General features: G+C 33.3%; 1 protein-coding gene across 5 annotated transcripts in view; it reads right to left on the bottom strand.

The window, feature by feature from the left end:
• EDEM3 (ER degradation enhancing alpha-mannosidase like protein 3) overlaps nt 1-13,311 on the bottom strand; it is a 97,937-nt gene that overhangs the window by 61,227 nt on the left and 23,399 nt on the right. For all 5 annotated transcript variants that reach the window (XM_049700572.1, XM_004275225.3, XM_049700544.1 and 2 more), the window contains exons 6-8: nt 12,281-12,434; nt 7,467-7,601; nt 4,661-4,766 (exon numbers count right to left, since the gene is read on the bottom strand). In XM_049700572.1, the coding sequence (XP_049556529.1) occupies nt 4,661-4,766; nt 7,467-7,601; nt 12,281-12,434 (395 nt within the window). The remainder of the gene's footprint in view (nt 1-4,660; nt 4,767-7,466; nt 7,602-12,280; nt 12,435-13,311) is intronic.

Below are 13,311 nucleotides of genomic sequence, written 5' to 3'. Positions count from 1 at the left end.
AAAAATCTAGAAACAATAAATGCTGGAGAGGGTGTGGAGAAAAGGGAACACTCCTGCACTGCTGGTGGGAATGTGAATTGGTACAGCCACTATGGAGAATAGTATGGAGGTTCCTTAAAAAATTACAAATAGAACTTCCATATGACCCAGCAATCCCACTACTGGGCATATACCCTGAGAAAACCATAATTCAGAAAGAGTCATGTAACCAGAATGTTCATTGCAGCTCTATTTACAATAGCCCGGAGATGGAAACAACCTACGTGTCCATCATTGGATGAATGGATAAAGAAGATGCGGCATATATATACAGTGGAATATTACTCAGCCATAAAAAGGAACGAAATTGAGCTATTTGTAATGAGGTGGATGGACCTAGAGTCTGTTGTACAGAGTGAAATAAGTCAGGAAGAGAAAGACAAATACCGTATGCTAAGACACATATATGGAATTTAAGAAAAAAAAATGTCATGAAGAACCTAGGCGTAAGACAGGAATAAAGACACAGACCTACTACAGAGTGGAGTTGAGGATATAGGGAGGGAGAAGGATAAGCTGTGACAAAGTGAGAGAGTGGCATGCACATATATACACTACCAAACGTAAAATAGACAGCTAGTGGGAAGCAGCCGCATAGCACCGGGAGATCAGCTCGGTTCTTTGTGACCACCTAGAGGGGTGGGATAGGGAGGGTGGAAGGGAGGAAGATTCAAGAGGGAAGAGATATGGGAACATATGTATATGTATAACTGATTCACTTTGTTATAAAGCAGAAACTAACACACTATTGTAAAGCAATTATACTCCAATAAAGATGTAAAAATAAATAAATAAATAAAATAAATAAAAAGAATAAAATTAGTGTAATAAACACACTAAAGAGATAGGGAAGATATCAGCAACACAAAAGGAGAAGAAAATAAATCATTAATTGAGAAGAAATTATGGAATAAAAATATAACAAAATTCCATAATAGATGCGATACATAGCATCTAGGATACAGCTGAAGAACAAATTAGCAAACTATAAGACTGCATGTAATAAAAGGAATTGCAAAAAGAGATATATAAAAATGAAAGAGATAAAATAACTTAAAAAAAGATCAACCTACAGCAATTAAAAACACCAATTATATATTGAAAGGGCCCACAGAATACCAAAAGGAGAGATAAAGAAAATTCTACACATAAAATTATTGTGACATTTTCAGAAATTTCTCTTTGTCACTGATATTCTTAATTTTCCAGAGAAAAAGATCACAAATAAGGGCATAAAAATCAGAATAACAGATTTTTTAACAGGATGTAAGAAAACAATACAGTTATATTTTCAAAGACTTGAAAGAAAAGAACTTGAACAGAAAATTATTTACAGCCTAACAGTCTCTCAAATATGAAAGCATAATAAAATTATTGTTAGACATGTAAGGCCTCAGAAGCTATTAAAAGCTACTGAGAACAGTTTGGGATAAATACTTATATAAGAAGAGAGGCAAATCTAAGAGATGTTGCAAGAAATATACAAAGTACAGGTGACAAAACACCTTGTTAAAGTTTATTATCTTTAAAGAAAGAGGGAGGGGGCAGCACTAAGAGCAAAAGAAAAAAAAGAAAACATTCATAATCAAAAAGAACTAAATATCTATATGATATCAACATAACAGAGGATGAGGGTTTGAACAGAAGGAAACAAAAGGATGGGAGAGCATGCTAAAGTTCATGTCTCACTAGAAGGTAAATATAGCTTTCAATTAAAAACAAAAGGATTAAAAGGAAACAGAAAAGGTGAGACACACTGAAATAATAAGGTAGTATAAATAAACCCAAATATATTTAAAATACCAATAAACAAGAATGGACTAAATTTACCAATTAAAAGACAAAGACTGACAAATGGATTTTTGTCAGTGAATCTGTAAAATCTATAAATTTTACAGAAGTTACACTTATGGCATGAGCCCCTGCAAAAATTGAAAGTAAAAGGACAGAAAAAGACTTATCAGGCAAATATTAAGCAAAATAAAGCCAGTGTAGCTGCACTACCAACATATAAAATTGACTTTAACACAGTATTATTAGAGATGGTCACTGCATAATGATGAAAGGTTCAACTAAGAAGAGACAGCAATTTTAAATGAATGCACCCAATGTATAAAGCAAAAATACAACTAAAAGGAGATACTAATAGGTCCACAATCATTATCAGAAATTTTATCCACCTTCTTTAATTCTTGATATGTCAAGCAAACAGAAAATCAGCAAGGACCTGCACAGCATTATTAACTGAACAAACTGACATATATAGAATTTTATAACCAAAAATTAGAAAATATATATATTTTTTCTTAAGCACAAGTGAAAGCTGACCATGTTCTAGGGCAAAATGATAACCTTAATAAATTTCAAAGGTATAGGTATCACATAGATCATAAGTATCATATAATATCAATAATATTTTTTAAAAGCACAAGTAACCCAATAGAAAATGGACAATATATAAGAACATCCACATTAAAAAAAAAAAAGGAAACATATATAGCCAATAAATACGAAGAAGTGTTCAACATCATTGGTGATCAAAGAAATACAAATCTAACCACTATGGGAAATCATTTGTACACCCATCTGATTGGCAAAATCTTTGAGTATGACAATGCAAAGTGTTGGGAGAGGATGCTGATCCACAGGATCTCTTTTATGTTGCAGGTGAAAGTGTAAAGTGGTGAAACAACTTTAGAAAACAATTTGACATGTCTCCTGAAGTTGAACTTTAACTTATCCTATGACCTAAAAATTCTACTCCTAGATATACAGACAAAAGAAACTTTTATACATGTATAACAGAAGAAACAAAAATATTCATGGCACTAGGGTTCACAAGAGTAAAATCGTAGAAACAATCTAAATGCTCATAAATAATGGTTTATTCACACAATAAAATATTATGCAGCAGTCAAAAAGAAAGAACTACATGCAACAATGTGCAAGAATTGTAGCAATGTAATTTTAAGTGAAAAGTCTCAAAATGTCTCATACGACATGATGCCGTTTTATAAGTTAAAAACAAAACAAAAAATATATTTTTAAGGAATACATATAGATGCAATAAAACTGTACTAAAAGGAAAGCAAGGGAATGATCAATACAATATCAGAATGATGGTTATTTCAGTTAGAGACAGAGGTATGAGATTACAGAGGTATGGAGAGTCAAGGACCATATGCAGAAGTAGTATGTTATCAAGTTAGTTGCTTTTATAATGGATGGTCCATCTGTGGGTGGTTACTACATTATTAAAAATGACTAAATAAAATAGGCCATGCATGGGCCAATGAGGAGAGTGAAATAAGAATTAACAAAAGAAATTATAAAATTCTGAAGCCAGGATCCAGATCAGTTTCAGGAAGGGACCATTTAGATAACACTTTGAAAAATTTTAGACAATATTGCCTCTATTACTGAATAGAGGCAATAATTTTATTTTAATATGTTCAAATTAATATTTATATCATTTTCATTCATTTAAATATATGCAGTTATTTATTTTATATATAACATAAGCCTTTAGGAAAACAGAGAAATGTGTAAATTAGACAATCAAATCTCATTAGGAATAGTCTAGTATATTTCCATTTGTCTATGCCTGTTTTATAGGAGTGTCTTATAAAGATAAAATATTTTTTATATGATCTTACATCCTGTTTGTTCATAAAACATTGTTATATGCTTTGTCCCCGATCCAATTCAATTTAAAAACTTACTGTTTCAACACTGATGCGAAATAATTCTCAAACACTGATGTTATTCTTTACTGGTGATCACTTAGACTGTTTCCAAGTTTTCCACTACTACAAATAATTTTATGTGATTAACATCTTTGGGAACAAATGATTTTCTACCTTTTATATTGTTTCCTCAGGCTAGATGTCCAAAAGTGAAATTCTTAATCAAAGGAACTAACATCGTGAGCACTTACTTCATAGTAAGTGTAGCATATGCCAGGCACTGTTATAAGTTCTTTACATTAACTCATTTAATCATAATTCTAACTGATTCACTTTGATGTATAGCAGAAACTAACACAACATTGTAAATCAACTATACTCCAATAAAGATTATATAAAAAAACAAAACAAAAATCATAATAACTCTATGAAGTAAGTACTATTATCCTCATTTTACAGATACAGAGGCACACAGAGGTTAAATAACTTGCCCAAGATCACATGGCTTCAATTCCAACAATATGAATCCAGGGTCTATGCTCTTAGCTACCATGCTATATACTACTTCTGGAGGTAGGAAGAAAAAACATAAGGGTTGGTGATAACATTATTAAATACAGATTTCCACTTAATTACACCTTGATATGAGATGGCTGAGGTATTCTGATCCTCTAATCTTCAAAGAAATTAGTTCTATTGTTTCATCTATAATGCTATAAGGCATGAAATAGTACACTTAGCCATCTAGATTAAGTGTGCTATTATTATTTGGCACCAAGGAAGAAAATTTGGCTACACTGGTTAAAATTCTAGCAATCTTGTTGAGAAACTATGCTTTATACTGTCATAAAGACTATTTTAACAAATAAAAATCCTTTATTTCCCAACCATTTTGAGGATGACAAGGCTTAATTTGAAAAGCCCAACTTACATACCTTTTCGTACCCAATCTCCAGTATGAATATTTATAGTCACGCCCACTAAATTACTACTTCGCTGTCTTTTCTCCCAGAGAAAATCAAGAGCTTTTCTTGCATATTCCTATAATAAAAAAAGAAAAGTATACTTGAAGAACTGCATATCTTTGGCAAACAGGAAACAAAGAAACAAAAATCAAAGGCCCATAGTATATTTCAAGGATTAAGAAAAATTCCAAAGATACTTATAACATACATTAAATTTCCTTGCAAGTCAAAACTACTGGCTCTTTCAGCCAATTGAGTTTAGTTAAAAAGAATGACTCTAAAAATGCTTTTTAGTGCCAATGATCTCACTTTGAGACCATCCTTGTTCATCTACTCTTGTAGTACAGGTCTGCATTCACACACATGTATTATTAAAGTAAAAAGAACTGGCATAATTAAATTAACTTATTAAAATAATTTCTATCTTTTATTTTTTTTTTTTGCGGTGCGCAGGCCCAGCAGCCATGGCTCACGGGCCCAGCCGCTCCGCGGCATGCGGGGTCCTCCCAGACCGGGGCACGAACCCACATCCCCTGCATCAGCAGGCAGACTCAATTTCTATCTTTCAAATGCAAAGTAAAAATCTCCTTAGATACTCTAATTTACAAAACTGGAAGAGAATTTCAAAGTTGGTATGCCATCTTTGAAACAGAATAGACATTTCAAATCCTACATTTTAAACAGCCAGCAACTTCATTAGTGAAGAGTAAGTAAATCAACTAGTATTCATTTGACAATACCAAAATTATAACCTTATAATAATATTTTTCTCTTCTTTTTTCATTTATTTTTGTCACTTAGACACTAAATTAAAATTATTTCTGGTCAAATTCTTGGCTTTGGATGAAAAGATGTTACAAAACAAAAGCAAAGAACATGTACAAAAGAGTTTCTAAGTTAAAATTAATTTCAGAGCATGAATCTACTCAGCATTGCAGAAGTACTTCTATAAAAGAAATCATTAAACCAATTTGTCACTCTGCAGATTGAAGAATAGGATGTAAAATAGTCTTAATTCTTGACTATTTATGCTGAATTTTTTAAACAAAGGCAGACTGCAACTTTACTTAATGGTATAATTTCAGAGCTGGAAAGTTTCATAAAGATTACATTTCCCTATTCCTATCTTATAGCTAAGGAAAGAGGCCCAGTGAAATCAAAGATTTAACAAAAGTTTAAAACCGAATAATAGGACAACTAATATGAGAATTCAGATCTCTTTATATAGCAATATATTAGACCAAAAAGTCAACAAACTTTTTTCTGACAGGGGCCAGACAGTAAATACTTCAGGCATTATGGGCCATTCAGTCACTGTCACAATTACTCAACTCTGCCACTGTAGCATAAATACAGCCATAGACAAAAATAAATAAATGAGTGTGGCTGTGTTCCAATAAAACTTTATTTACAAAAACAGGCAGTGGCTGGATTTCACCTCAGACTGTAGTTTACCAGCCCTGTATTAGCTTGAGTCTCTGTCAACTGCATTAGGTTGCTTCTCTCATAATAAATCACTGTACATTCAAGAAGTTAAAGAAAAATCACAGTTTTAAAATATAAAATAACCCAGTGAAAAAAGGTTGGGCTTTGAATTCAGAAAGGCATGGATTCTAATTCTGGTTCCACTCATTCACCCTTTAGTCAAATATCTTTGAACCTCACTTTCCTCACGTGTAGATGCATCAGTATCTCAGAGTCTGTAGATCAAATTAAATTAGAAAGTATGCAAAAATGACATTTTTGTAAATGAAGGGAAAATATCACAGCAAGTTATAGAACAAAAATTAAACCAAACAAGATAAACTTGTCCTTAAGATACTTTGAACATACAACCACACAAAGACCATTTAACTTGTTTTATTTACACTCAGATCCAAGGTCTCTAATGCTAGTATATAGTCCCTATTTCTGATTGTTCTATGTGTACCATTTGCTGAATTTTAAAAAATTCTTCTAGGCCTTCCCTGGTGGCGCAGTGGTTGAGAGTCCGCCTGCCGATGCAGGGGACACGGGTTTGTGCCCCAGTCCGGGAAGATCCCACATGCTGCGGAGCGGCTGGGCCCGTGAGCCATGGCTGCTGAGCCTGCGCGTCCTGAGCCTGTGCTCCGCAATGGGAGAGGCCACAACAGTGAGAGGCCCACGTACCGCAAAAAAAAAAAGAAAAAAAATAAATTCTTCTAAGTTATATGTTTTAAAAATTGGCTGTTACTATTGCACTCCAATGACATGGTTAAACAATTAGCTAAAATAAAAACTGCAAGACATAGCTAGTCCACAACAAACTATTTGGGGGATATTAAGTCTTTGGATGATGAATAATATTTCCCCTTGGAGTAAACAAACTTACAGGTGAGACTTAAGTGCAAAAAACAAACTCAATGAGACTTAAGTGCAAAAATTTCACTATGTTTTAGAAGATAAGTGAAGTTTTCAGAAATGAAATAGACCATCTAGAAGTCTAACAATAAAACACAGATAGTATTTCATGTAAGACATTTGTGATATCAAATTTCATATAGGTAATATGGCTAAAACATTCTGTAAGAATAAATCTAAAAATTTACTTTATAGTTCGTGAATAAAAAGCAAAGTTGTACTTAATATAACTTCTATGTTTTTCAAAATTAAAAACTATGTGCTGGAATTTAGACAAAAAGTTCACTAAAATAACAGAAATCATCCAGTTCATTATCTTAATACTTGATCAATGAAGAAAAGCTATAAAGTTAGTTATGCCCAATACCCAGGAAATCAAAGACTATGAAAAGCAAACCTCAAATATCGTTGCTCCCGTGAATCGACTTAAAGCAGCAAACTCAAGGATCAAGGTACCTGCACAAGCTGTACAGGTATCTGTTTCAGTTCCTGTCCGAGCTTCTGGTTTTCTGATACCAAACTTTAAATTAATCTAAATAAAATCAGAAGATTATCATTAGCAATTATCAAGACATAATGACTTCTGGATAAGAAACCATTTTTCAAACAAGACTTTTAATCAAGTCATGAAAATAATTGATAAAATAACTAAACACTGAAATTTTATCTGATGATCACTGTGACCCAATTAACATCTAGGGAAGTACATTCTAAGCACGTAATATTCATGGGATAAATAAGTTTTCACTTAGCTCCTTCCTCAATGATATCAAAATTCAATATCATTATAATAATTACACAGAGGAAATACCTTCTATTACAATCCTGTTCTCTGGACAGTTTGAACTAGTTAGTACCAGAATAGGAAACCATACCAGTCCTAAAAGAAATTAGGTTTAATTGAGAATTTGTGAAAAAGCAGTACTATATTAAATAGTCTTTCACAGAGAAAAACCTAATTAAGTTATAGTATATATTTAAAAGGAGATTAAAATTTTATTTACAGGTTTAAATAATTTTGAAATAGAGAGTATATTACCTTGCTGATAGACTAACAAATAACACAAAGAAAACTTTTTCAGCCGGCCAAATAATACCACAATATAAACCTGGATTAACCAAAACCAACCTGACCAGAAACTAGCTCTAAGGTTTTATGTGAGTTTTAAAAATGACTATTGACAATTACAGTAGCATTTCTATCCAGCAAACACTTCTGAGTTAAACCCATTAATGCAAATGCTATCAATTATGTATTCATATCCAAGAGGTTGATTGTACAAATTTTCATGAGCAAAAGAAGTATTTCCTAAGCGTGTTTAAGAAAGGATGGGAAGGCAGTTATATTCTACCTGTAGTCCTCTTCTAAAAAAGTAATCTTTAAAATTTTCTTGAGAAGAATCAACATTGTGAAAATGACTCTACTACCCAAAGCAATCTACAGATTCAATGCAATCCCTATCAAACTACCACTGGCATTTTTCACAGAACTAAAACAAAATATTTCACAATTTGTATGGAAACACAAAAGACCCCGAATAGCCAAAGCAATCTGAAGAACAAAAAACGGAGCTGGAGAAATCAGGCTCCCCAACTTCAGAGTATACTATAAAGCTACAGTAATCAAGACAGTATGGTACTGGCACAAAAACAGAAAAATAGATCAATGGAACAGGATAGAAAGCCCAGAGATAAACCCACGCACATATGGTCACCTTATCTTTGATAAAGGAGGCAGGAGTGTACAGTGGAGAAAGGACAGCCTCTTCAATAAGTGGTGCTGGGAAAACTGGACAGGTACATGTAAAAGTATGAGATTAGATCACTCCCTAACACCAAACACAAAAATAAGCTCAAAATGGATTAAAGACCTAAATGTAAGGCCAGACACTATCAAACTCTTACAGGAAAACATAGGCAGAACACTATGACATACATCACAGCAAGATCCTTTTTGACCCACCTCCTAGAGAAATGGAAATAAAAACAAAAATAAATAAATGGGACCTAAAGAAACTTCAAAGCTTTCGCACAGCAAAGGAAACCATAAACAAGACCAAAAGACAACCCTCAGAATGGGAGAAAATATTTGCAAATGAAGCAACTGACAAAGGATTAATTTCCAAAATTTACAAGCAGCTCATGCAGCTCAATAACAAAAAAACAAACAACCCAATCCAAAAATGGGCAGAAGACCTAAATAGACATTTCTCCAAAGAAGATATACAGATTGCCAACAAACACATGAAAGAATGCTCAACATCATTAATCATTAGGGAAATGCAAATCAAAACTACCATGAGATATCATCTCACACCAGTCAGAATGGCCATCATCAAAAAATCTAGAAACAATAAATGCTGGAGAGGGTGTGGAGAAAAGGGAACACTCCTGCACTGCTGGTGGGAATGTGAATTGGTACAGCCACTATGGAGAACAGTATGGAGGTTCCTTAAAAAACTACAAATAGAACTACCATACGACCCAGCAATCCCACTACTGGGCATATACCCTGAGAAAACCATAATTCAAAAGGAGTCAGGTACGAAAATGTTCATTGCAGCTCTATTTACAATAGCCTGGAGATGGAAACAACCTAAGTGTCCATCATCGGATGAATGGATAAAGAAGATGTGGCACATATATACAATGGAATATTACTCAGCCATAAAAAGAAACGAAATTGAGCTATTTGTAGTGAGGTGGATAGACCTAGAGTCTGTCATACAGAGTGAAGTAAGTCAGAAAGAGAAAGACAAATACCATATGCTAACACATATATATGGAATTTAAGAAAAAAAAAATGTCATGAAGAACCTAGGGGTAAGACAGGAATAAAGACACAGACCTACTGGAGAATGGACTTGAGGATATGGGGAGTGGGAAGGGTGAGCTGTGACAAAGCGAGAGAGAGGCATGGACATATATACACTACCAAACGTAAGGTAGATAGCTAGTGGGAAGCAGCCGCATAGCACAGGGATATCAGCTCGGTGCTTTGTGACCACATGGAGGGGTGGGATAGGGAAGGTGGGAGGGAGGAAGATGCAAGAGGGAAGAGATATAGTAAAATATGTATATGTATAACTGATTCACTTTGTCATAAAGCAGAAACTAACACACCATTGTAAAGCAATTATACCCCAATAAAGATGTTAAAAAAAATAAAAATAGATAAATTGAGTTTCATAAAAAAAAATTTTCTTGATACTTCAGAGGATATGAAAATAATACAATTTTCTTTGTTTTACTATAGTGCTCTTAGTAGCTTCTGTTTCAATTTCTTGTCTGCTTCTCATGTTATGGCAAAAGTGAAGACATGCCAGATTCTTCAAAATTCAGTGCCTCCATTTATAACAAAAACTAAATATATTTACTAAAAGTAAATTTAATTAAATAAACATCAGGTGGTTTAAAATAACTTTGCTTTCAATTTTAATATGCTAAGAAAACAAAAAGATTAACAAGTTTAAACCACACTAATAAGCAAAGAAATTTCAAATTTTAAACCACACAAGCAAAGAAATTTCAAATTAGAACATGTTTCCATTTTTTTCCTCCTTAAATTCGCAAAAGAATGATAATATACAGTGTGGGCAGCAGTACGACACATGCACTTTTACACAACACAGGAAGTATAAAAGTAGAACCTTTCTGGAGAGCAACTGATCAGTAAGTACACAAAGCCTTAAAAAGCTCTCCCTGTTTTATGACTTATTATTTCCTCTTCTAGTAATTTATCCTAAGGGAGAAATAAGTTAAAAAGATGTATATAAGGATATTCAAAGAAGAGCTGTTTAAAAATATCACAAACTAGAAATTTAAATAAGAAATTTAATACTAGTCTGTTTCTTAAAAAAAAAAAAAAATGGTGTTGGTCACGATCCACTAAATCAATGGGTAAACGAATGAGCTGTGACCTCCCCGTTTGAAAAGCACGCTATATCATGCTGGATCTCCAGTCAGAGATTTCTTGATGGAGGAATTGAGTCTTATTTATTTTGGTAGAGAAGTTACTCCAGCAAGCCAAAAGGCATGGAAATGAAAACAAAAACAAAAACAAAAAATCCCTAGGTGCTTTGGGGAACACAAATAGATTATTCTGGCTGAAATGGGACATTCATTTCATTGGAGTATGGGATATGAAAGAACTTCAGAAAGAAAGTCTATTGTCAAACCATAAAGAAACCTGAAAGCTAAAGGACATTCAGTGCAACAGGCAGAGTCAGTAAAATTCTAAGAGTAGTGTAATTTGATCAAAGTTATGTTTTAGTAAGATTAATTTTTTAAGTCTCTGAAGCAAAAACCAGACAGAAAGAGTAAAATAGGTATTTATAATAGCTTAGGAATAAAATTATATTAGTTTCAACAAGCATAGCAGCAGTAAGAAGAGAAAAAAATTAATAGAGCTTGGTAATGGCTGAGGTGTCTGGCCTGAATAAGAGGGAAAGAGTAATAGTGTTAATAAAGAATGAAATATACCAGGAGAGCATTCTTTCCATCTCAATGGCTTCTTTCCCTCTGCCTTAAATATACAATTTTCTTGGGGAGAAAACAACAAAACTCCCTCAACTGACTCTGCTGCCAACTCTCTTTAACTATCAACATAGAGAAAATCTCAAAATGAATGGTCCTATACTTCCACCTACTTTGAATCCTTCTTCCCCCTTTATTCTGCCACATTATATCCTTCAAGGCTCTGTTTGCACCTAATTCTCCTAATGTTTGCTGGAACATCTCCTTTTGAAACTCTCTTTTTAGGAATTTATAATACCTTACACTACTTTGTGGTTCTCCTCCTCAGTCTCCGAACAATCTCCTTTTCACTGCTCTACTTCCTCCTCATTCCTCTCTGTTCTATATTCTCTCTATACCCTCTCCTCTGGAGAGTTAACACCTACTCTTACGCTTCCACCGTATCTCCTGCACAAATAATTCTGTGCCCAAATTCCAGTCTGGCATCTGTTTCTTCCTTCTGCAGCATAATCTATTGTGTTATGCAATGACACATAAAAGGCTTTAACTAATCTAAATTCTCACACCATTCAAATGCAAACTAACTGAAATGTCAATATAAATTTCTTATATAGCTTGAAGAATTTTTTTTCCAGCCTCAAGCAGGTGAGGAACAATGGCTGGATCACAAAAATTGATTTTTTTACAATAGTGAAGAAGGATAAAAAGACTGCCATATTTTTCAGAATTACTTACTCTTGGATAAGGAAGGCCACTGGTAGTATTGAAAGCTGGTAAAAGTTTGTAACCCAATTGCTTTGCCATTTGGAGAAGTTCATCATTGTACCACTGCATGTACTCGCCTTTTTCTTTCAGCATGATGGCCAATGAGTGTCCACCCAAAAGACCCCTAAAATCACAGAGGTGAAACATTAGCCACATTGTACAGATACTTAAACATCATCACCTAAAAAGATGTGGGTATCTTATTATCAACAATTTAGAGTACATAAGCAAAGATCACAGAAGAACTTAACTTTTTCCCTAACTCTGGCTACTCATTTTGTGGCAAACCATATTACATAGCCAGTATTAAAAAAAAATAAAAATAAAAATCAGATGTTTTATCTGTTGTAAAGTGTTTGGCATTCTTAAATACCTTAAATTTTCTTAAAATAAAAAACATCCTAGAAATCATTTATCTTAACAAATTTAACAGATTTGATTTTAAGAAATTTTAAATTTAATTATAGTATCATGAAATCTCTGACTCTTAGCCTAACATTAAAAAAAAAACAACTCCCCACTCTGTATTAAATGTAATAGACTAATACACTCTGTGAAAAACTACAAAGCTATTTCTTAAATTTAACTGAAGAATAGATTCACTTTGTCTGAAAAAGGAAATGAGTTACAATAACACAAAAGTAACCATTAAATATAAAACTACATGTTGAAACGTGAATTAATAAATCCTGTAATTCCTGTGTTCCAAGAATATTTCAAACTGTTTAGTTCAAAGGTAATCCTATAAATTCAGTTTCATTTGGCTTGAAGAGGTGCTGCTTAAGGTTAGTAAACTAGATAATCTGGCGAAAAACCTGCGACGTAGCTAATACTCAAATATTCAACCTATAGTCAGTCATTTTTTAACAACAAACAAAGATTGCCTTTGATTTGAGTCTACAACTATTCCCAAAGCCTGTTGCTCTCTGTGCCTCATATAATGCAGGGTCATCTCACAGCCTCTGTGTTTTATAATACCCCAACTTTTATCTTTTAAACAT

Source organism: Orcinus orca, chromosome 1 (assembly GCF_937001465.1).
Source record: "Orcinus orca chromosome 1, mOrcOrc1.1, whole genome shotgun sequence".
NCBI lineage: Eukaryota > Metazoa > Chordata > Mammalia > Artiodactyla > Delphinidae > Orcinus > Orcinus orca.
This window is presented reverse-complemented; position numbering and strand designations above follow the sequence as displayed.